The following is a 25,154-nucleotide window of genomic DNA, read 5'->3' as shown; positions in this document are numbered from 1 at the left end:
CAATAGAAAAATCCTTTATTATTCAAACTAAGGCAATTGCTTTCTTTGTCTCAGCCCACTGAAATACGGCACATTTAAAAAACCTGATCTAAATTACAATAGGCCATCATGATCAGAGATCATCCCAATTTCATGTAATCTTATGACTGATACCTAAAAGAATTGTGACCGTTTTGGACCGTTACTGAAATTCTACACGCAACATCCACACATAGAAGACCATTATTGGTGCCAAAGGCCAGATTTTAATCAGAACTAATTACACACAAAAATAAAATACTCTTACAAAAGATGTTACATTAAACAAATTGCACCTGTCAACTATGAGATATAGTCCTGCTAGTAAGTCATGCTGAAATAAACCAGAGATTCCTCTCACATTTTAACAGAGCGATACAATGTCCAGTCCGATATCCTGGAGGCAGCTGTACAACAAAGGAGTGACAAATATAAGGAGAAAGAGAGAAAGACTACAAGGAGAGAAATCTGTATGTGTGCACTGGACTTGAGAGTAAACGTAAAAGTTTTCTTAAAAAAAAAAAAAAAAATCAGTCCATTCATAAAGAGTTTGGTAAATAGATTTTGCCTATTATTTACAGCAATTACAGTCTGCATGTGTGCAAAATGTACTTATTTTTTTTTCCCCCAATGTATTTTTTTTTCTTTTACATCTTTCTATTTAAGTTAAAGATATATGACATTTTTGTGATCCACATAGCTGTATAAGGACAATATTCTATTACTGTACAAAGCACCTTCTCAGGATATTTCAATTGATTTACCCAGAGGTTTATTTTCTTTTTCACTCTCCCCCAACACACACACACACAGTCTATAAAAATGTAATACAAGAAGAAGTGTAATTCATTTTCAGCATATGCAAATTTTTTAACAACAGTCCATGGTCATAGAGGATTGCTATAGACAAGGAGCATTTCATTCAAAACCGTTTATACGAGCTTATAAAATAAAAATAAATAGGATGTTCTGTTAAAGATTAAAAAAAAAAAAATCAATCAAAAATCATGTAGCTTGGGAATCCTATAATGACTCTGGAATAAAAGCGTTGCACTATATTTGAAGCTACAAGTTTAAAAAGAATACAAATGGTATAAGGGACATGCTTGTGAGGCATTCCGGTATACTGTTAATATTTATCCTTTATATTTCATCACTGACACGTTTTTTTTTTGTTTTTTTTCTTCAAAAAATGACCCCTTACTTTTTAATAACAGGCTTTAATTCAGGAAAATACTTCGTTACTCATCATTAAGGATCATTAATTGTTCACTTGCAGCTCAAATCGATAAAACTTTTGATTTATTAATAAAACCCTGATTAAGATCATGGGTCAAAATAGGCAAAGTTAGTGTTAGTATTTAAACCCAGACGATTGGTCTAACCCGAACGCTTGAGGCTTTTTTTTCTGTGGGCTTTGTCAAAACACAGAGCAGTACATAACCAAGACTCCATGACTGAAGGACACAAAATGAAATACATCTACCACCTCATCAGCATGCTCCTCCATATGCATCTGCATACATACACATTTGGTTAGGCCTTAAGAGATCCATGATTGATGGAGTAAAAAAAAAACAAACCAAAAACATAATGCCACTAAAAAATAAAAGTTCTTTAAAAACATTCAGCTTTTTTTTTTCTTTTTTTTTTTTTAAATAGCCACAATAAAAGTCACCTGGTAGTCGTCGATGACGAAGGCTACTTAGTTTTTGCAACAACACCGGTAATAAATGACGCATCTACAGGCGGCTGACAAAGAAATGAAAAGAAAAAAAAGAAAAAGAAACGCTGGCTCTGTTATTCTGCGATATATTTTCCTGCCATGGATTGTGAGGGGAAGAATTACTACAAATCACTAAAGTTATTCTGACTGATACCGTGTATCCTCTGATGAAGGATTTCTATCCTGATGGGAATGGTCTCTTCCAGGATGACCCTCTGCTCCCCCTCCACAATGCATGAGAGGACAATAATATGCAGTGGCGTTCGTAATAGCTGGTGATCGACACATTTTAACACCTATGAGAGTGTGTTCGACTTCCCTCTCCATCACAAATACACCAATGGAGGGGAAAAACAAACAAACAAAAAAAAGGTAGTCATTCCTCCAGTTTCAGAATGATGTAGTCAAAGACACTGTAGTTTATTCCTTTCGTCATCTCTCTGCATATCTTTTTGCTGTATTTTTTTTAACTGCTCCATTTTCCCACCCTCCATCATATAAAAAGAACAGTGGACTACCAACATAAACAAATCATTCATTAAAGAAGTGTCTGTGTCAGACTGCTGCTGAGACCGGTCTTAGGGAATGGAGCACAGGTAACTGAGGACAGGGCTTAAAAGCGGTCAGTAGGACACGTATTCTGACTGCCTCCATTGCAGGGTCCCAAATGTCTGTGGTGAAAAAAGATATTTGAGCACTCTGAACATCTTGAACTATAGATGTAGCAACCACTGGCATATTTCTGTTTATCTCCAGAACTTGCAGTACTCTGTTCTGTTGGTAGCCCACTGGTGTGTCTCTTTTCCTTAGTCACTGGTACAGACGCTACATGAAATACTGTCTGTGTCTTTTTTTTGTCCCCCCTTAATGCTTTTAAAAGGGAAAAAAAATAAAATAAAAAGAGGAAGAGCCAAAATGTTCGCATGTTTCAAAATTGTATAAAGTCAGAGAGTTACTAGCAGCTGAAAAATGAAGTCCATTCTTCAATAACAATTAAAAAAAAATATATGCAGGGAAGAAGAGAAACCAAAATGTTCCGTCCTCAACAACCTATTCCGAGTTCTGTCCCTTCTTTTGATAACAGGGGCAGTGCTACTGGCCCAGACGCCACACCCTAGAGGTGTAGAGTGACCGGTATACTCCTTCCACAAGACCAGCTTTCCTGCCTTCTCATGCCATCTAGTGGCAGAAATCACTCGACAGCAAAGCCACAGGTCTCTTCTATGGCTGTCAGGAGTTTGTCATAGAGCTTGTCGTAGTGTTCGTATGGAGGAATGTCAATGCGGTTGAAGCTGGAGAGAAAAGAGATATGGGACACATTAAACACCTTACTCTGGTTTAAAAAAAAAAATAAATAAATAAATAAATAAATAATTTGCCAAGAAAATGTGGAAAGTCAAGGTTTTTTAAAAATTTAACTCACCATGTGTGAGCTTTGGGCAAGTTATCAGTGCTGGCATCAATCTGATGGATGGTGAACAGACGTGGACCTGCAGCTCCTGAAACCACCAAAGACGTGAGCAAGAGAAAACACACAGCAACGTTATTAAAACCGCTGAGAATAGCGAAACTCAAATACACTATGTGACTGTCACACCCATACGTGGGCTTTCCCTAAAATATTGCCACAAGCCTGAAAGCACAAAATAGTCTAGAACATAATTTGCATATGTGAAACCTACTTGTGCAAACTAGACTTAGGATTTTTGCTACTTCATCACAAAACTGATGTCAATTTACTCAGCCGAGAGTGAAGGTTTATAGAAGATATGGCCACCATTTGCTAATCGACGTTAGAAAGGCGTAGCCCAGTTTATGCACAAAACTTAATGAAACGTATAAATAAAACGTCACCCAATAAGATAAAATGTTCATTAATAATAATTGTAATTGCTGACAAATTGTTGGATTACAAGAAGAATAAAAAAAACATATGGGCATCAAATTATTCTATAATGGTCATTCTTTACTCCCTACACATGAGACATGTAGTTGGTCTGTGTGAATATTTCATTTTATATAGCGAATATAAAAATCAAGACAATCAAGAAAGCACAATACCACAACCCTAATAGTTCAACCATATTTCATCTGTGCACAGCAGCTCAGGCAGAGCCACTAGCATTATCGAATTTATCTTCAGAATGTGCAGTGGTGTTACTGTTAGATTATGCAGCCATGTTCTTCAGATACCTGTGGGGATAAAACAGACGGAGTTGATGTACCTTGAAGGGCTTTGAAACCCTGCAGTGGCACTCTGGATGAGCCGGTGACAAACTGCAACAGTCGAGCTCTGCGTTCCTCATCGAACGACTCAACAGCACGCCAGAACCATTTCACAATGTTGCTGTCAGGGGTGCAGTGCTTCAACCGTGTGTTGGACTTCCAGTCATTAACATCGATCTTTCCCAGGCCACACACGATGAGCTGGGAGAGGGCAAGGATGAAATCATGGTTAAGTAGGAGCTGAGCAAGGCTGGCATGCAGAGAAAACTTAAATTATATATATAACATTACTCCATTTCATGGGAATAAAACAAAATAAGGAAGAAATTAATTTATCATTCCAGTACCTCTAGCTCCTTCTCGTCAAAGGCTTTGAGCAGATGTTGTGGTATGACCTCATTAAAGCCTTTTTGCAGGGCTAGGAACTGAGCCTCTATGCCTCTCAGGAAGCGCCAGTTCACATAAAGCCTGAATGGAGACCAGAGACATGACATCAGCATCACACTGTGGTGTGAGTGAGTGTGTATGAGGTGTGAGAATAATCCACGTTCATTTTGGTTAGTGGAGGTCGGTTTGTGTACGGGAGCTGCGTGAGCTTACCGGACATATTCCTTCTTGGTATCCTGAGTGACTGGAATGCTCTTGCCGTTGGGTTTGAGCTCATGCTGAATGATCTCTCCATATGCATTGTGTTCTACACAGAACGTGTGGTCCAACACCCCTGTGATGTCATTGTCACTAAGGACAAAGTAAAAAGGCATTCATCAGACAAGGAAAAATAAATACTTTCAGTACTTGGATGTGATTTGTTTTATGTTGAACGATAAATAACAGCCAAAGTGCAATGTGTTATGTAAATGTGAGACGGTTAGCTTTTATTAATTCAATTCAATTTATTTGTAACAACGGTCAGTGTCTCAAAGCAGCTTTACAGTGATATAGGAACAAAGAGAACAGAAATGATTTTAAAAAGAAGTTTAAAGTTAAGTTACTATTTTATCCCTAATGAGCAAGCCTGTGGTGACGGTGGCAAAGAAAAACTCCCTGAGATGATATGAGGAAGAAACCTTAAGATGAACCAGGCTCAGAAGGGAACCTCATCCTCATTTGGGGGACACTGGACAGTAAATATTGTAACTGTAAATAATGTCCTTTCTACAACAGCGATCAAGAGCTCTTGAGGAACTATTAGGTCAGTGTAGTTTCTGAGATTATAGACTTAACACTAATTCCTTTTCCTAAAGCTGTCAGATGCAACAGCAGTTCAGACAGTTTTATTAAAGCAAATTCTTTCTTGATCCATATTTTGAAGAATTCATTTCAGCCTCTATGGTCTGCCAAGCTTCCCACCAATGAATTACAGCCAGCTCCAGAATTACTGGCATCTTTAGTAAAGATAGTTGAAATGGTTGTAGAAAGAAATAAGCTAGCTAATTAATCACAAAGGTTTTTTTTTTTTTTAACAATTAATAAATTAATATCTAATTATTTAAAATAATTTTGGAGCTGGTTATACATGCACCAGAGTGACGTACAGAATCTGTGTGAAGCCTCATGTTAACACAATGGCTTACAAATGCCTAAGAAGAAAAAAAGTTATTTATATAATTGTACAGGATTAAAGGGGTACTCACAGGATCCAGACAAGGCTATTGTGGAGATCAGGATCCACAGACTCCATGTCATCTAGAGTGATGGGTTTGCCCAGCAGCTGCTTGTAGAAGGGCAGAGTGAAGCCACCGTCAATGTAGTGACCGTGGAACACAGCCATGCCCATTATGCGGCCCACAAAGTGAAAATAGGACAAGTGCTCCTACAACGAAAACAGAAAAAAGAAGAAGAATGTATATGAAAGATTTTTAATGATCGAGATTCACTATCACCCTACAGTCATGTGAATTCCACAACTTTCAATAATATTCCATTTCAAACCAGTTTCAGTCAAAACCTATAGTGGCACCTTGACAATTTCACTCTGATTAATGAGGTGAAAAAAAATTATCAAAGGAAAAGTATGCAATGTTTAATAAAAAGTCCTACAACAAAACATACAGAGAAAACGTTTCCATAAGTAATAAATTATTAGTTCCTGAAAACAATTTTGAAACAATACACTGACTGAAATTTTACCAGTCCCCACTGAGCAATTTCCTAAATGACAAAAATGTGTTCTGAGACTCTCTGGATAATTTAAGTATTCAGTTATGCATTTGTGATGTATTTGTCATCGAAAACCAAGCCTAAATTCAGCCTGACGTTCATATTTTCAGTGCTATTTACCGGATTCACGGCAGAGTCAGGGTTGATCTGTAGCGTGTAGATGTCATCACGTGAATACTGGAAGAGTCCATAATATGGGTTCAACATCTCATGGGACAGAAGGTATAACCACTCTCTGTGAAGAGACAGAGACAGAGCAGACATCGTAAACATGCACCATTCAGAACACTGGCACCGGTTTTTCCACTTCCCACAATACAGAGGATGAAATGCTCTGGAGTTAGGTACGCAATAGAAATTCTTCTAGCACTGTGACCTCACTGTGTAATATCAGTGCGTCGCCAGCAGAGGGACTGAGCTCAAATGAATTCTATACAGAAACAGGTGAATCGAACGGATTAAATGACTCTGCTTGTCCTTGATAATTGGAGCACTTTTATTCAGTACATCTGGCTTTACCATATAAGGCCCTTAAGGAAGAAAAAAAGTCATTGCATTAGCTGATGAGTTAAATAAACCAAGTAAGGTTACGATACCTTGCTACGCCTCCATAATCCAGCCCTTCTTCTCCTCTGAACTTCACCATCAGTCTCTTCCACAGGTCTTTTGGCCTCATTTTCATCACCTGCCTATATGACTCCTGGAGAAGCAAACGGACAGAATTGCAAACATCTGAGAGTATTTTACTGTTACAGAATCTATTTTGTTGTTGGGAGAGACAGTAGTTCACTGAACCTCGTATTTATGCAAAAGTCTGCCACATTGTGTTTACCGAATCAGACAAGGGTGTTCACCACAAAGCGGAATCTACAAACAAGTTAGAGAAATGTCTACAGATGGTGACCAGAGAGAGGTGGTGTAGCAAAATCTCAATGCGCCACATGCTGTGAGAGGGCTGTAATTAATTACCTCTGGTTTAAAGACACTATGAAAAACAAACTTGCACATTTTTACAAGTGAACAAGTGCACGCTGACATACGCACATGCAAATTCAAGCACACAGACAGATTTTGCTCAAGGGGTCAATAATCTGTCTCCTGCAGCCCTGCATGCCTTTCTAGCTCTGGAGGGAACGCAAAAGGAATGCAGGAATGCTGCAACAGAAACAGCCGTACACGCCCGTAAAGACGGATGAGCACAAACTCAGGCAAAATCACTTCAAGCTGTGAGCGGACGCTTGCAAAGCTCAAAAGCATACCACAGAGGCTTCATGGTTAGGGACAAGATGTCCATGACTGTGCATCACAATGGTAGAGCTGACGGACACCAGTCTACAGTAGTGTGTCACTGCCACAGGAGTTCGGCTGCCGAAATAAATGCAGCTGGTGCACTGAGGACGTTTTCATTAGTGGATGAAAAGCTTAATAACAAGTGTCTAGGTTTGTTTATCTGTGTTTAAAATAACTGGTAGACTTCTATTTGTTGTCTGAATCTGGAGTTTCGAGTGCGAGACAACACAGACAGGTGAGAAAATAAAAGCAAATCGTTCTAGAAGGGACTACACAAAACAAAACAAAGACACAACCTTGGTCTGTCTTCGCTGTCAAAACGTGGAAAAAAGGAAAAAAGCTGACAGACTGGCAGTGCTGCAGAAATCACACTCTTGTGAGAGTTCTTGGCTCACCGCTAGGCTTTATCAGTGAGTGGCAAAAGAGCATGCAAGCTTTCTCCTCACAGCCCTCCCCTAATTTCTACACCCTTGCTCAATAGTGTATTACTGAGTTCTAATTATACTCTTCCCAAAAAGAAGAGTATAGAATTCTTTACAAAGACCATGCATTAATAGGTTCTTATAATAATAGATTCTGGAAAAGAAATGACAGTTGCATATGGTGGCCTTGTCCAGGTTGTTGGTATTAAAAGCAGATTGCTCAAATTTGTATTATTTTTATGTCTGTATGGTTTTGAGGTGCCCTACCTCAAAGATCTCCTCGCGGGACACCTCGATGCGGCAGTGCCCTGCCTGAGGCTGCTGCTGAGAAAGCTCCTGCCGGAGGATCTTCAGCTTCTGCACCAGGTCTCTTTTGTATTTGGGCACGGTGAGACACTCTGCATCGTCGGGCAGATTTCCAGGAGATAGAACTGTCTGGGCCTGCTCTTTCAGCTGACCTACACGACTGTACACACAAACAGGCACAACATCCTGGTTAATAGTAATTATGAGGTACAGGTATTTGCACCTGCGTAAAACATCATGCACACAAACATATATACAATCAATAATCTGACAACTTCTGGATCTAAATCTTACACACATATCTCAAACTGCACAACTGGAAATCACTTCAAATGCTAGTAAGAGGTAATCCCATCTACACAGAGCAAGTAGGAGCTATTCTTTCTACAGAGAACATCACATTAGTTTCTAAGCTGAGACTAAAATGATCCACAACTGGTCTGACAATTAAATCTGGCATGCTTTTTTATTGTCCAGACTTAGAGATGTGTGCTATCTGGCTGAATCATTAGAATCGATCATTGGCTAGCTTAGGCGCCCCATCCATATTTACTAGGTACCTTGCATTACTATTTTTTACAACTTGAACTGTGGGTGTATCTTCTATTTGTCTTACAGGTCCATTTCAATGCATTACCGATCTAATCCACCTAGAACCAGCTCTGAATATTCTGAAAAATATGATTAAATGTACAGCCCTTCAACAAACTGGTTCTGTTTTTGTACTTAATCATTGTAAAACAAAGGACAAAAAATGAATGTATTTAGAACATATAAAGCTTTCATTTGTCAATCAGCAGCAGTGTGTGTGTGTGTGTGTGGTGGTATGCAGCTTGGTCTCTGTCTCTCTGGCTGCCTGCTGCTCTGTGGTGTCTGCAGAGCATTGCACAGCTGAGCAGAGAGCTGAGCTGCTATATATACACACACACACACACACACACACACACAACACACACACACTTCAAATACAGACAACACACCACGGGGAAAAGGCAGGATAGGGGATGTGAAAGACAGAATGCGGAAGAAAGCAGAGGAAAATGGAGTGAAAGAAAAGGAGAAATAGCAAAGAAGGAGCAGCACATGGAAGGATGAGCTTAGACAGAGGGGAAAAAGGAAATGCTTGTGTGAAAGGCTTTGTGTGAGAAAATCAAGGTTAGGGGAAGAGCAAGAGAAAGAGAGGAAGGATGAAATCGGAGGGTCCCGGGCCTCTGCTAGAGAGAGGGAGAGAGACGTCTAAATTACTTTACTTTAGGAGCAGAAGATCAATTCCACTTAGCAGTTAGTAACCAGCTCATAACTCTTTCTATATATTGCATGTTTAGTGCACTCTTGAACTAGTCTCATGAGACATCTTATACAACGCATCACTATACATTAAGGCAATGTCTTCAAAAAGCTTATATGCAAGTTAAGACACATGGCTCACATTAAGCCCTATTTAAATTGGATTAATTTATCAAGGGGGGCATCTGTAATACATTTTTCTGGCGAGTTTCCTCGAGTTTGGAAGACCAAACACATAGAATAGAGTGTTTCTTCTAAAGCATCCAGTTTATATTTCTCGATTTGGAAAGTGTTAAATATCTGGTGGAGGGTCAGTGATATGTTCTTTACAACTCGAAATACAGCAAGCAGCAATAGTCAAACATGACCGGTTAATTTTCTGTAAGGACATAAGGGAAAAAAAGCACAGAAATCACAAATGGCAAACTGAATCTTTTCTGGATTATTGATGCATTTCATTAAACATGTGTACAGAATCAGACTGAAAGGAGCACAGCTAAGTTTTCCCCCTATGATAATGCTGTAGAGTACAATAATGTGACTAACACGAATATCTATTACCGTAGAGCATGACAATTTCCTTAAAAACTCTACTATAAACACCAACGACAGTAGAAACAATGGAGGAGCTTCAAGGTCTGAGATTTATGTGAATGCCAAATTTAGGGGCCCTTTTTTTTATACTGTAATCAATGAAAATGTTATCAGACACTGAAAATATAATACTGAAGGCTGCTGTGCCTTGTGGTCTGGTAGAAACCCGAGTCATGATTCATGCTAATTCTGTTCGGACTGCACTGGAACAATCAATAGTCTACACTCTTTCCAGTCCCACCCATATATCCCTTGCTTGGTACTCTTTTACCACGGCATGACTGCTAACCAAATTCAGCTATGGTATGGATCCCTCTGCAATGAAATAACTTAGGATCGCGGATTTGTTTTTTTCATATCGTGCTGTACAGCACTGTCCTCTGGAAAAACACTTTTATACAAGTGCTTTTGTGCGGGAGGTGTGCACCCACTGAGTGAGATTCCTCTAATGTTTTTACCAGAGCGTGTCTGTCACTTGGAATGTCCAGCTGGAGAGCTTTTAGATAGCCAGCATGGTCAGGGACTCAAATGGAAACATCTCATGTCTTTCTCTCTTCCTACCTCAGATCACAAAATGGAGTTTGCGTGGACGGTTATACAATAATGCAGTACAATCGTGCTTCAGTGGATTTTTGTGTGCTACGCTGTAGCCGCTCGTAATGTAGTAAATCCCAGCTATACTGCTGATTTCAAAAGTGTATGAAGTACAGAGGTCTTGTCAGTATGCAGTGTGGCATTAAGACATTATAATATTCTCTCTTAACTTGGAGGAAAAGGGGCACTCTTTGATCTGTCAGAACAGGAAAAGGGAAACCTGATCTCTTCATCACTGCATTCTTCGGACACACGTGTGCGTACACGCAACATACGCACACACAACAGAGGTTTCAGTAGAGGAGCTTTCAAAGAGAGGGAAAATCCTGCAGAAACGTCCATTCTAATTCATTCCACATCTGTGCATCACGGCTGTTTTTACACAGAATATTCTGACATACACCTTAATCAACTAACCATATTTTTAAACAAATATTATTGTGGAAGACGCCTTACCTGGTCACAGCTTCACCAGCACCTCGTGAACCGTTAGGACTGGGACTGAAAGTATAAAACAATAAATTAATAAGCAACATTAATGTTCAATCCAGATTATCATGTCTGATTTAACTATACACAGATACCATTCAAATACTAGTTTATTCTATCTTTGGAATCAAGTGGAATGTGCACTAAGAAATAAAACACAATGGAGTGTGCTGTTATAGGAAAAGAAGAAATGGCAGCACATCATGATGCATTTCCACCCTGAAGTTGAACATTTTCCACTCAGCACATGCCAAAAGGTTTAATGGCTTTTTTATCACAGTAATTTGCCAACATTCATTTATTGTTTTCGCTCAATGCTGTGGATGAAACCTCTGCCTTATCTGAAATGCTTTCTTATTGCTCATACATAACAGCCACCATACATGCCGTAACTACAGTGTGTCCCAAAAGTCTCTATACCCAGAGGAAATACTAATACATTTTTTTAAGGAAACGTCCTCCAATTTTTATCTATCTACAGTACATTGCCAAAAGTTTTGGGACGTCTGCCTTCACATGTGCATGAATGTAATATGGAGTTGGTCTGTCCTTTGCGGCTCTAACAGCTTCAACACTTCTGGGAAGGCGTTCCACAAGGTTTAGGAGTGTGCTTATGGGAATTTTTGACCATTCCTCTAGAACAGGGGGTGCGCAAAGGGCCAGTGTGGGTGCAGGTTTTCATTCCAACTGACCAGAAGCCACACCTGAGTCTACTGAAAGCCAAGAACAGTTGATTAGCCAGTTGGAATCAGGTGTAGCTGCTGCTTGGTTGGAATGAAAACCTGCACCCACACCGGCCCTTTCTGGATAAGATTGGACACCTCTGCTCTAGAAGCATATTGGTGAAGTCAAGCACTGATGTTGGTCGAACGCCTGGCTCGCAGTCTCTGCTCTAATTCATCCCAAAGGTGTTCTATCTGGTTGAGGTCAGGACTCTGTGCAGGTCAGTCAAGTTCCTCTACACCAAACTCGCTCATCCATGTCTTTATGGACCTTGCTTTGTGCACTGGTGTGCAGTCATGTTGGAACAGGAAGGGGTCATCCCCAAACTGTTCCTACAAAGTTAGGAGCATGAAATTGTCCAATATGCCTTGGTATGCTGAAGCATTAAGAGTTCTTTTCACTGGAACTAAGGGGACAAGTCCAACCCCTGAATTCAATGATTTGAAGGGGTGTCCCAAAATTTTTTTCCAAAATAGTGGATCTATTGCGGGATAATTTTTAGGCCTATATGACTTTGTGTCATTGTAAAAGGATGAGGTGAGATCATGAGTAGTTTTGAATGCTATTTCTGTTAATGGTTTAATGAAGTAAGGTTATAACAAGACAAGAAGGGTGCATTGTTTAGGTATATCTGTTAAGCATGAATAGTCTTTGTCTAGCTAATGAATTAACAGGAACATTCCTTAGTATTGCAAATCTTATCAGAAACAGACAGAGTCTGCAGTGCAGCATCCACTGTAACTCCTCTAATGCTGAAGTTAAAGTCAAGGTCAGATGGACTGCACAGGGCAGTGTTAGTTCTGTGGGACACCTGCAGCTGAAGTCTGGGAGAATTGGTGCATTGTTGAAGCAGAGGTTTGGGGAAGTTCATCCCTGGTCAAAGCTAAAACACTCAAATCATTCACAATGCATTAATTAGCTATAAGCTTAGAATAATTAACATGGAAAAGGGGGTGGTGACTCAGACGTACCCATGATGTCTTCCCAACATGAAAATGTTTCACACTGCAAAATGTTACAAAAACCAAAACATGATAGGGATGAGACTCCCATTTTTATATACGTTTTATATTGAAGCTGAACGGGAAATGTAAAATGTCAAAGTAGAATATAATAATGTCTTGGACAGTTCCAAAGACTCTGCCTTTTGTTTGTAAACACACAATCATGTGTTCTGTTTTGTAAATCCAGCTCCCCAGTGTAAGGAGGCTTTTAGGTGACCCTGTTCAGAAACTGTAACAGAATGAGAACATTAATATAAACCTACCAGTTGACTTGCAGTTGAACTGCTGTCAGATTTGCTGGTATTAAATGAATACCCTCTGACTAATGGGATTGGAATACTTAATAGCGCTGTGGTGAAAACTTCTGCTCAAATACTGACAGTTTTCAGGACATGAACACTCACTTGAGGACCAGGTGCAGGTTGGCGGAGAGCCGCGGGTCCGTGAACTGTGTCGTTCTGTTGTTGTGGTCAACAAAGTAGACGCGACCCGTGGCTGTGTTCCGAATCTCCCATCCTGGAGGCAGTGGCCCCAACTCCTCACAGTTCACATTACTAAGATCCCTAAAGAGAGAGAGAGAGAGAGAGAAGACATGAAAAGAGAGCAGAGACAGGACTGACACTTCTGAAGACATGCCAATCAGAGAGAAGGATAATGCTGTATGTCGTTTTAATTGCAGAGGGTGAAAACCATGAGTCTGTGCTGGCTTTCCAAATCCTGTACTGATGGCTTCATCCGGTGAATAAACTTTAAAGCCTAAATTACAATTGGCAATTTTCAAGGCATTACTGGAACACTGTACATCTTTCCAGTCTCTTCCTTGCCCAAACACACACAAGTCAGGAATGACTTAAAGCATAAAGTGTTTCTAAGAAAATATTCATTGTGTCACATGTTTAGTACAATTTAAGATGTTAGTGCTACAGAATGGAAAAGCACAGCAAAGTGTGAGAATTTTATTGAAATACCAAAACAGCAGCATATAAACTGTTTATTGATGTACATGATCTCAGTGATTCTGCTCTGCTACACTATTATATGTCAATGTACAGGTTTCTAAAGAGCCCAGTTTCTATTTTATGGACCAAAATCTCATTTTCAGTGGCATTATTTTTTACTACCGAGAATGCACTGGAAGTCACTGCTGCATTAAATCAATGTGAAGTGCTCGAATGAAATGGCATCAGGATGTATGTAACAGTAAGAATCTGTATGAGTAGTTACCTTGGAACTCTGGGGTCATGCCATGTGCTGACACCCGTCTGAGTGTGCAGGAAGTACACCTGACCCTGCTGTGTGGTCCGCTGCTCTGTGGTCCAATCAGGGAACAAGGATGCAGGATTAGTCATGGGTGATTATTTATGAGCATGAATGAGATTGGAAATATATATATATATATATATATATATATATATATATATATATATATATATATATATATATATATATATATAGTATATGCTTGCTAGCATCACTAGCTACATCACTATATATCAGAATATATCTCACTATCTGAAAATTTTCTACTTTTATTTCCTCGACACAGAACTAATGAATTATGGGCGTCTGATCTGATTTTTTTTAAGAATAATTCAGTCAGCTTTAGAATTATTGCCACCCTTTATTATTGCCAGATGGCTTGCATTAGGGATAGGCTGTTTTGGACTGGGAGGACTGTGATGGCAAAGCATTTGCTTTTGATTGCTTTGATAAAAGCGTAGTTTCAGTGTATGTGAACAGGGATTAAAATACTCTTTCCTGTGGTATGGGTTAGACAGTAGTGAATAAGTTCAGAATTTGCGACATTAATTAACAGCAATCCTCCTTTTATGACATAGTGCCCTATATTACTCTCATGTACACACAAACACACGGACTACTGCATCTGTGTACATAGTCCACACCCCGTTCTGTCTCTGTGGACACATCACATGTGGATTTGACAAACACACACACACTTGTCTAACCTGTAGTGGTGATGACAGCAGTCAGTGTCAGGAAGACATTTCAAACGCTTGGCTTTCTCTACATTTCTAACTCCCACAGTAATGCTGAATTCCCAAGCAGCTCAAAGCATAATGCATCATATTACACCTGCATGTACACCACCACCTGCTGTTTCATTCCTTTGGCAAACAGAAGCTATGACGAATGTTCTCCTAAGTCTATGTGAACGACAAACTAACCTTGCTAACCCTCTGATATTTCACATTTGTGTTGTTCATGTGCATGTCTTGTGAGCTGACCGTAGCCCTCGGGGAGATCTGGCGGTGTGTGCAGGTGAGTTCGACTCATGTAATTTCTGTGTCTCTGGGATCGAACACGCCGCTCCTGCACTCGCAGCTCGCCCGCCTGAGCACCAGCTGCCCCATTGGGTGTCATGATGGGTGTGTTCTCGTCGACCAAACAACTCAGGGGGCGACCAGGACTAGAGTACTCCGACGCCGGCCTGAGAGAGAGAGAGAGAGAGAGAGAGACAGATTAAAGAAAGCTGTAAGTCTAAGTGTTCAAAATATTTCTGAATTGTGATCAGTAAATGTTTTGGATGAAAAAAAACCCAAAGATATAAAAAGGGGAAAGGAAATTAAATTATGCTGAAAGAGAAAGCCTAAAAATCACATATCACATAAAACACAATTAAAAAAGACTTCAGCTTGGCCCTTTATTCGAAGGTTTAAATGCTCAGACTGTGTTGTAGACCAGACATATTTGGTGTATACAAAGGATCACTGAAGAGTCTTTCATCTCTGCCATATGCAAAATGCAGCAATAGTCTTAAAAGTCATCCAGCTGGGTATGAGTGCATTTTAAAAACTGGCAATCTGACTTCCTCTGCTTTAATCTAGAGTCTCCACGACTGCTAAATAACATCTCATTTCGGCTTTCAGGCTTTCATATAGCAGATTCTTTTTTTCTTCGAGTGGTTTAACTTTTCAGGTAAAGGCACAGGACTTTACTTAAAGACTAGGCCTGAAATATCGAATCGTTGCAGTTGTGCATGATTTCCCTGACAATATATTGCATGATGTTTTCACCTGGGTTGTTCAGTTTGCTTAATATTTTGAATTGCTGCTTCACCAGCTAATACGGGGAAAAAAAAGCTAGAAATCAATAGTAGAGAAAGCAAAAGCAATAGCTAGAATAGCATTAGCCTGCTTCACATAATTAATAGCAGAAAGAATTACAGCATTTACTGTCCTTCTTCTACTTCTTCTTCTTCTTATTATGATTATCAAGTTATTCATTGAGTTATTAAAGAAGGAACTGGTGGCCAAATTAACCCACTCAAAAAATAAAATAGGTTCATGTCCACTCACCTGGTTGGTCTCTCCCACTGCGTGCTGCGTGTGATGTGGTTCAGGTACTGAATCCGACCAGAAGCGGTTCTCCTCTCCTCCCAGCTGTACCACACACACACACACACACACACAGAGTTAAACATGCAATTATTAGGAGCCTGGCACTATGATCAGAATATCTATTTCCAGTGAAAACACAGCAATGGGCTAAGGCTAGACATAAATCCACCATAAATCTACTACAGTAACCTTACCCATCTGGTAGATCGTTGTCAAATAGACGGCTGCAGTCCACCACAGGCCCGCCGGTGCCAATCCTGTCTCTGGATTGAAGACTCACTGCATGCATACAGATGATAAAAAGTCACATATAGAATTCAAAATGCTCATTTTGTCACGTTTACATGAATAACAGCTTAGAATCACATTTTAGGTATACATGCAGAAGCTTATGTGGTGTGTTATACGAGTGTATAAAAATCTGGGTGGCCTATTCTGCGTTGTTTTTTTTTTTTATATGAACTGAGACTGTCAGCTGAGGGACACGGATGAAGCCAACATACCAAGAAAGTGAGGAGAGCATTTGCAATCTACTTTACAGACATGCCTTACCCATGTAATTAAAGAGCACTACCAAAGTCAACATAATGGGGAGGATTTGCACCGCCACAGGAAAAAAAAAAAAAAAAAAGAGTGCGTGCACTGAGGAAAAGCTTGCTCATTAAGCTGGGTGCTGATCTCATGACTCTGGGTCATGCAAACATTTCATCAGGCAGAGACCTAGGTCTCACTTAAACTAAAGAAACAATACTCGCTGCAGTGTTTCTTAGAGTTGTGCACTCTTAGCATTACTGTCAGATTAACGGGGTGTAAAGATCAGAACTGAACTGAATCTTGCATTAATGATAAATTTATAAATACTGATACGTGCATGACACACATGCATTTGTCATTATAGAGAGGTTCTGAGGTGACTCACAGGAAGACATATTTGAGCGGGAAGGCAGGAATGCTGTGCAACATTGATCTTTTCCGAAAAGGAGTAAGGAGGAGCAAAGCTCAAACAATTCCCCCATTCTCTTCTGGCTAATACATGTGGTGTAGTGCAGTGCAGCGGCTATATTTGCTACTCACAAAGATGTAACACATGAACCAGTCATAGTAAGAAAGAGAACAGAACTGGTACACACCTACTATCTGACCCCTCACTGTGTCACTGTCATTGGGTCCCAGCTTGTTTAGGTCCAATCTCTGATCTGAGAATCAAGGAGGAAGAGAGAAAGACAGAGAGAAACGTTTCATTTTGATACTGCTGTTTAATATTAAACATTCAGCTGTGGCCCAGCATTTGGCAGATACTGGAAAACGTAAAAAGAATGAAGAACAATAATAAGACTAAAGCTATTTCACAATAAAAGCTGAGTCACCTAGGAGTGTGTGCCTCACTTATACCTGTGTGGTATTTCCCTTGACTATCATCCAGTCTGACAGCCTGAGGAGCCATGCGTGTATGTGTGTGTGTGTGTGTGTGTGTGTGTGTGTGTGTGTGTGTGTGTGTGTGCGCGCTTGTACACAAAGCCTGCTTTATTCTTTGTAGTCTCTAGAAAGAGAGATGCTAGATCTCTCTGTTTCTGTGCTGCAGGACAGGAAGAGAGGGACAGGAATAACAAGTAGGACAGACAGAACACACACACACACACACACAGTCAAGTCGAGAATTATGACTAGACTAAATAGGTGGTTGAAGTTAGGTGCATGGCTTTAACAAAACAACAACGTTCATCCCAATTAATACTAACTAAAAGACAGGAAGAGACAAACACTATAATACAATACATGTCCAACATTAACCAAATAAAGTAACACATATCTGATGATTTCTATGAGACGGCGTTTAACTTTAACATAAAAAAACCTCCATATTAGTTAGGTGAAGCTGTTCCTTTAAGTTGTCCGTCATGGGCAAGTCTTCAAGACAGAGGACATGTTTTCACTCTGTCCTTTATTGCCATTATGACAAAGTGCATTTTTTCCATCTTAGTAACCTTAAGACACAGAACATAATTGATAACAGGATCTAACTTGTTTCTTAGACATTAAATGTAATTCTAAGAGGGTAAAACATACATACACATACTTTAAGTATCAAGATAGGATGCAAGGTGCTATAACATTAAAAATCAACTCCACCTTGTGACAGATCATATGCGACAGATCCTCATGCAGTAATATCTCTCTCAAACTAAAAAAATAAAGAGCTCAGAGCGAACTAAAGAAATAAACAAGTGAAGAGATATGTAAATGAAGAGAATAAAACACAATGCACTGAGAGAAACAAAAAACAGACAAAAGAAAAAGAAAAAAAAAAGCAGACAGACAGCAGGAAATGCAGGGCAGAGAGAGGAATCCCTCCCAGCTGTGGGAGAGGCCCGTGGTTTCCTGTACTTCTACAGGAAATGAGCTTGAGGGTTTTCTAGGAAACAGGTTCTTTTAAAAGTCTCCCCAGACTGAACTGTGAGACTCTGGCACCCTAAACCATGCCGGCTCCAACACACAACAAAAAAAATCCACTGAGCCTCCACGACCATGGCCGAGATGGTGGGCATGGGGCTAGACGTCAGAAAATAGCTCTGTTTGTGCAGTCTGAATTGCGACACAAAAAGAATGTGACCTCCAATTTCAAAATCAAGAGGAACAGAAATGGACACAGGCACAGACAGTGCCATTTACATCCAGACATTGATAATAGTCTTCTAGGCTCCAACATGTATATTATTCTTAGTAAATGCTTTCTGAGAGCTGAGGTCATCTAGACACGCACTCATGCACACACAGCAACTAGCTCTACTTCTCCAAAAAATTTCACATGGGAGCAACACACAGACACAGACACACACACACACAGAGGCATGCATACTTACAGCCTGTGTCTTTGAGGCGGTTGATGGAGTTGGAGAGAAGCCGTACACAGCCCAGAAAGCCAGCGCCCTGCTTCTTGTGGATTTTCTTATGGTTCCACACGCTAATTGTGATGGAGTCCAATTTCCCGATATATCTGTACAGACACAAGTACAACATGGCAATAAATAACAATGCTTAGAGTTGTACCTTTTTAGTACTGGAGTACACAATGTTTGCTATTTGCAGGATTTATGAAGCATAGGAAAAGATCTCTTTTTGTGTTACACTCACTGTATGCAGTTATTAAACCCTAGATATTCGGTTTAACAAGACGTTCAGAGCTCACGAGCCCTGGTCTGCAAGCGTTCCAAGCATGTCTGAAATGGCATAGGTTTTGTAAGAGTCTGCCAAAGTGAACGAATCCTCTGTTAGGCACAGGGAGTGTGAAAGAAAGAGAGAAGGGAGAACGGCAGGAGGATGAAAGGAGACTAAACTGAGGCGAGATGGATAGCACGGCTAGACATTCAGACAGAAAGTCAGACAGGCCAGAGAAGGGGCCAAGGAAGCCCAAACAATACGCCGCTTCTCTAGAAACAAACATTTATCACTTTTCCAGCACCAGAGGATTTAATAAAGGCCTGAGCTCAGGAGTGATCCAAATTATGTGGAATGCTTGTGCATGCCAAACTATGCTTATTTCCAGACATTACAACAGCTTGTAAAAGAACCATGAACAGAATCCATGCCAAAGCCTGACCGACATTTAAAAAGAACTGATAACCTGCCTGAATGGTCATTTTACTGCGCATGACTCATGAGAACCTTGAAGAATTATTACCAGTTTGCAAAGCTATTTTTCCAGATAAATTCCAAGCAGTGTTTTTCCTCCAACAACACAAATTTCTAATGGTCTTACTGTTTACAAAATGCAATCTGCAAACTGAAGAAAGGCCCTGAAACGAATGGGTGATCACAAGCTGGTGTTTACAGTAAGCAGACAGCCCGTGTCTGTGGAGTTCTTCACATGCTGATCTGGGCTCAGCTGGAGTGAGCAGGTGGTGGTCAGTGAGAGCTGAGCTCAGCGTTTGGTTGGTGCACTGAGGCTAGTAAGAGAAACCCGCGAGTGTTTGGCATGAACTGCATGACTTTCACTGAGCCAAAGATCCTCAATGAGAGGTCCAGCTGCACCCCGGGAACACAGAGTCCACCTGCTTCCCCCAGTTACAGAGCAAGAGAGAGACTGAGGAAGAAAGGACATTGAAGTTAATGAAGAAACTCATCAAGTCACAGAAGTGCGTATAACACCAGCTTGGCCTCTGATCACGCGCTATATTCTTACCAACGACATCTCGTACGGGTAGAGTTATCCAGCAGAATTGAGCTAGCATTCCTTTCCTTCCAGTACTACTCAAGCATGGAAACCACACCACCATGACCCATTAGAGTCCATAGTCATTGCAATTTGTGCTCCTGTATCTATATGAAACCCCCATTTCTCCACCTAGCTTTCATTTGATTTGCACTCATGTTTCAAATGCCCGAGGTTAATCTTGAGCAGACACAAACACTCACGCTAGATTTCTCGAGCCGTTAATGTCAGCCATGTTTTACACACTCGGCAGTGACACATTCCTCTGCACCCCGGCTGGGGATGGGGGAAGCATCTGGTTACCACAGCAACCAAACAAACGGAGACATGGGCTTCCTCCTGCTGTTGGCCCACTTTGAGGAATCGCTGGAAACTTTCTCCTTCGTTCTTTCCCTTGCATATACACTCTCAATTAGGACTCTGGGTAAAGTGACACTGAGTGGCGGAAAGTTGCTATTTTTATTTGAAACCTCAGCTTACCATCGGCAGACAGAGAGAGGTGTGTATGGGCTAAATGTGCTTTTGGTGACACAGTTACTAACTTTTAAGCTTCTTTTGAAAGACTGGAAAATATTTAAGATACCATGACTTCTGCACACTGCTGTTAACTTAATCTACACCAGACAAGGGTGACCTAAATCACTGTAGGTAAACCTACCTACATGCAGAGCACTTTATTAGGAACACCTGCATTTATATAAAAGGCCAATAGTGTGGCAGCAGTGCGATGCACAAAATCATGCAGGTTCAGATAATATTCACATCAACGAGCAGAATGGGAGGAAAAAGGAAATGCATTGTTGATGAGACAATAAGGCTACAGATAATCACTCTGTACAGCTGTGATGAGAAGAAAAGCATCAGTATGCACAACACGTTGAACCTTGACACAAATGGACTACAACACGTCCACTCCATGTCAGCTAAGAACACCAAGCTGACACTGCAGCGAGCACAGACTCACCCAAACTGGACAACTGAGAACTGGAAAAACACAGCCTGGTCTGATCAGTCTCAATTTCTGCTGAGGCACAAAGATGGTAGGCTAAGAACAGCATGAATCCATGAACCCAACATGTCTCATATCATCAGTCCAGTCTGGTGGAGATGGTGTAATGGTGTGGGGAAAGATTTTTGGCACACTATGGGTCCAATAATACCAATCAATCTTGAATGTCATAACCTATTTGAGTATTGTTGCTGACCATGCGCATCTCTTCATGGCCACAATTTATCTTCTACATGATAATGCGCCATGGCACAAAACACATATCGTCTTAAACAGGTTTCATGACGTGAGTTCAGTGCTCTTCAGTGGCCTTCCCATTCACTAGAACAGAATCCGGTAAAACACATTAAGGATGTGCTAGAACAGAAGTTGTCCATAAATTACAGCTGAAAAAATCTGCAGGAATGATGCAATCATGTCATCACAGACCAGTATCTCAAAGGAACATGTCCAACATCTTGTGGAATACCCGCCATGAAGCTTGTTTTGAGAGCAAAGGGAGGCCCCACTCCTTTCAGTTTTAGTGTTCCTAATAAAGTACTCACGGAAGTGTATCTATAAAGATAAATGTCATCGGATAATTACAGCTGAGTCATGCACTCATATTAGGAGACAGACAAGCAAAGGTGTGAGCAATAACCCAAACAATATAATTAATCTAAATCAAATGAAATCACACCATGAGATAGGAATAATATGACAGTTTAAGATGAGTAAATGAAAGGGAAAATAAAAAAATCATCCGAACATGTTTTTGGGGGAGACGACAAGAGATGATGTGCATGATACAGTAGCCATGAGTGAGATAGTGGGAGGTAATGTGACAGGGATGGTGCGTGTTCACAGCCTGATGGTAAAACAGTGTGTGTGTGTGTGTGTGTGTGTAACGTTGTACTTACAGGTCATAGTGTTGGTTCCACTTGGGGTCCAGAGTGTTTCTCACAGTGTCTGTGGAGTGACATTGCCCTGAACCGTCCACCACCACCTTAGCAAAAGGGTCAGGCAGGCCTGCCATAGACATTATACATAAACACATTCATTTACACAGACAATTAAATTACTGTAAAGCTCTTTTTAAAAAAAAAAAAAAAAAATTTTTTATTCCTTTAAGAATTTTAAAACTAAATATGTAAAATTTTATTTTGATTTTTTTCAATTAAAAAAAAAAAATTAAATACCAATTATTTTATTCCAACTTAAGTCAAATCACAAAAAGTTGGAAGTATGTTTTTCGAACCCTTTTGGTTTAAATGACACGGTCACTAAAATGTGCCTAAATCATGCTAATGTTATATGTATAACACACTTTACTTTATTTGTGGAGGTCTGGGGAAAACCCTTCACACGGCAAAAGTTTTACATGTTCATATTTTGAAACCTACAGATGCCCTAGACTGAAATGTTTCTGTCCTGCATGTATCTCAGCTGCACCTATTAATCCGAGTCTGATTTTGCCCGAAAAAGTGAAAAAGGAGAAAATTGTAAAGATGTAAAGATTCTGCGGTGCTGGAACATGCCAGACATTTTGCAATCGATATCTGTTTACAAACTGAATTGATTCGGCTTGTGTCCATTTTGCTACGGAATATACACAGCTATCCAACAAGTGTGATATTCACTGTGTTTGCTAAATACACTCGTGTAACACTTTTGTGCTGCATTTGACTAAAGGTTATAGCTCATATTTTTTTATGTCCCGGTAAAGAAAAAACCTCTAGTTGTCCTCAACCCTGAGAAAATGGGATCGTCCATGTTTTTCCCCACTTTGCAGCTTGAAGGACAAAATTGCAACTGCCCACTTCTGCAATAAGCTGAATAAAGCAATGTAAAGCTTACACATGCATACACAGCTTAGTCAGAAAATAAAACAAAATATTTCCATATTTTTACAGTTTATGTAAAAATATTCATATTATTCCTAAAGTTAAAATGAAGGCCAATTTGATGTGAACCTAAAGACCTCTCAGAGCTGAGATAAAAGATGTGTTAAAAAAGTATTTTTTTAAAATAGTGTATAAAAAATATATTACCTCTTCATTTTTGCTTACAGAAACACAGCATGATTGAAAAGGAAAATGCAGTTCTACTCTACTAATGTCTGCTGTAGAATAATGTGAATAAACCTACTAGAAACGTAAATTAAGTGAAATTCAACAAGCCTTAAACACACACACACAGTTATAGACAGCAGTGCTATGAGACAGTGTACAGTAACTGGCACCTGGGTGGCTGAACCTGACAACCTGTTACTGTGACACCCAGAACCCAAACAATTCCAAACACACACCCACAGACACACACACACACACTCTTTAATTTCCCTCCTGTCCTATGCTGGGTAGCTGTAGAGGGGCACACCTCTACTTTGCTGGTCTGTGTGTTATTTTAACATTGCACATACATGTAATCTGCAGACTTGCAGCCCTCACACTACTGTTTTTCCATCTCGTTCCCTCACTCCTCCTAGCGCTTCCTCTTTGTCTCTTTATCGGATCATTTTTTTGTCCCGTTATCGTCTGTCTTGCACGATGATGTGTGTTGGAGCGTGGCAGAGACGCGAGGAAGAAAGACGCATTATGTTTTTGTATGTAGTGCCCTGCAGTCAGAGTCGCTTTATCTATAAACCGACCCACATTTCTGTCGTCTCGTGAGGCAAGAATACTTATCTCGCTCACCGCACATCAAACAGACAGAATGACTCAAGCACTCAGTAGATTTATATAAAGCTACAGAAATAGAGCACGCTCTCTCTCTGTGAAGGGTTACTTACGAAAGAAGTCTTTCTTTGCTAGGTTCTTCGCACAGAGCACTGCAAAACAAAACAGAAAGAGAGCATTTCGTTAAATTGCAGATCACCGCAACATTATTAACAACAATGATAAAAGTCAAAACAGAGGGTCGGTCAGTATTCTTCAGTCTGGCTGTCAGTGGGGTGTAGTCACAGGATCAGTGTGTGCTGAAATGGGTCAGGAGATGCTCAGATTTATGCTTAGACTCACACTGAGCTCAAAGTGCTCAGATCAAGCGCAAAGGCATACTGAGAGTCTGCAGATGTAGAGGCTACAGCTGGTCTCCATTCAAGCAAAGTCTTGAAACACATCTACCGCACGCCATCGTTTTAGAAAAGCTTTCAGTTACACGTTTCCCCGATACAGTCCAGTTTATGACTAAGACGTTCAATGGAAGAAGAAGCACTTAAGAGAAGAAAAAAAAAACCCTGACCACCAAACAGGATCAAGCTAAAAAAAAAAAAAAAAAAAAAAATCACCATTTTGTTTAGGCAGCTATTTTAGTCAGAAAAGAAACATAAAATCAAGAGAAACAAAACTAAACAGAATATACCATGTCTGAATAGAATTTAATTCGGTTAATCTAACAGGAATAGTTTGTGTTGAAACAAAAAGTGACCATCTGTTTTACTGACCCCTTGGCTTGATGTTGGAACTGATTGGTAATCAGATGTTGACTGAATTGCAGGTCAGATAACACACATAGCCGCTGCAAAAAATACTGATGAACAAACCTAAAGTTGAAGTTTATTTCTCTTCATGACTGTTCGGAGTCATTTCAATTGCCTTTTTCAAATCCTTACTTGTTAAGGAAAGTATAGCTGTGTTACAAAACCAGAAGAAAGGAGTAGAAAGTCGTGCATAAGCTGCTTGAGAGGAGCTTCTTGTTGAGTATTAGTGTGCTGGGAAACACTTAACAGCTCAATTAAAGGGTTGGTAGGTTTGTTT

At 40.1% G+C, this 25,154-nt stretch overlaps 1 protein-coding gene across 2 annotated transcripts in view; it reads right to left on the bottom strand.

Annotated features, from left to right (window-relative positions):
• Nucleotides 1-532: 532 nt before the first annotated feature.
• smurf2 (SMAD specific E3 ubiquitin protein ligase 2) overlaps nucleotides 533-25,154 on the bottom strand; it is a 43,397-nt gene continuing 18,775 nt past the window's right edge. The window contains exons 2-20 of one of the 2 annotated variants that reach the window (XM_058413090.1): nucleotides 24,188-24,226; nucleotides 22,317-22,425; nucleotides 19,060-19,193; nucleotides 17,329-17,394; nucleotides 16,393-16,477; nucleotides 16,157-16,240; nucleotides 15,086-15,288; nucleotides 14,064-14,148; nucleotides 13,244-13,402; nucleotides 11,080-11,124; nucleotides 8,110-8,308; nucleotides 6,727-6,830; nucleotides 6,251-6,365; nucleotides 5,605-5,783; nucleotides 4,571-4,708; nucleotides 4,318-4,438; nucleotides 3,970-4,171; nucleotides 3,168-3,243; nucleotides 533-3,036 (exon numbers count right to left, since the gene is read on the bottom strand). In XM_058413090.1, the coding sequence (XP_058269073.1) occupies nucleotides 2,937-3,036; nucleotides 3,168-3,243; nucleotides 3,970-4,171; nucleotides 4,318-4,438; nucleotides 4,571-4,708; nucleotides 5,605-5,783; nucleotides 6,251-6,365; nucleotides 6,727-6,830; nucleotides 8,110-8,308; nucleotides 11,080-11,124; nucleotides 13,244-13,402; nucleotides 14,064-14,148; nucleotides 15,086-15,288; nucleotides 16,157-16,240; nucleotides 16,393-16,477; nucleotides 17,329-17,394; nucleotides 19,060-19,193; nucleotides 22,317-22,425; nucleotides 24,188-24,226 (2,243 nt within the window). In that variant the 3' untranslated portion in view covers nucleotides 533-2,936. Of the gene's footprint in view, nucleotides 3,037-3,167; nucleotides 3,244-3,969; nucleotides 4,172-4,317; nucleotides 4,439-4,570; nucleotides 4,709-5,604; nucleotides 5,784-6,250; nucleotides 6,366-6,726; nucleotides 6,831-8,109; nucleotides 8,309-11,079; nucleotides 11,125-13,243; nucleotides 13,403-14,063; nucleotides 14,149-15,085; nucleotides 15,289-16,156; nucleotides 16,241-16,392; nucleotides 16,478-17,328; nucleotides 17,395-17,590; nucleotides 17,658-19,059; nucleotides 19,194-22,316; nucleotides 22,426-24,187; nucleotides 24,227-25,154 lie in introns of those variants that run through there. The other variant, XM_058413097.1, reaches the window with a different exon arrangement.

This window comes from Hemibagrus wyckioides, linkage group LG02 (genome assembly GCF_019097595.1).
Source record: "Hemibagrus wyckioides isolate EC202008001 linkage group LG02, SWU_Hwy_1.0, whole genome shotgun sequence".
Classification (NCBI taxonomy): domain Eukaryota; kingdom Metazoa; phylum Chordata; class Actinopteri; order Siluriformes; family Bagridae; genus Hemibagrus; species Hemibagrus wyckioides.
This window is presented reverse-complemented; position numbering and strand designations above follow the sequence as displayed.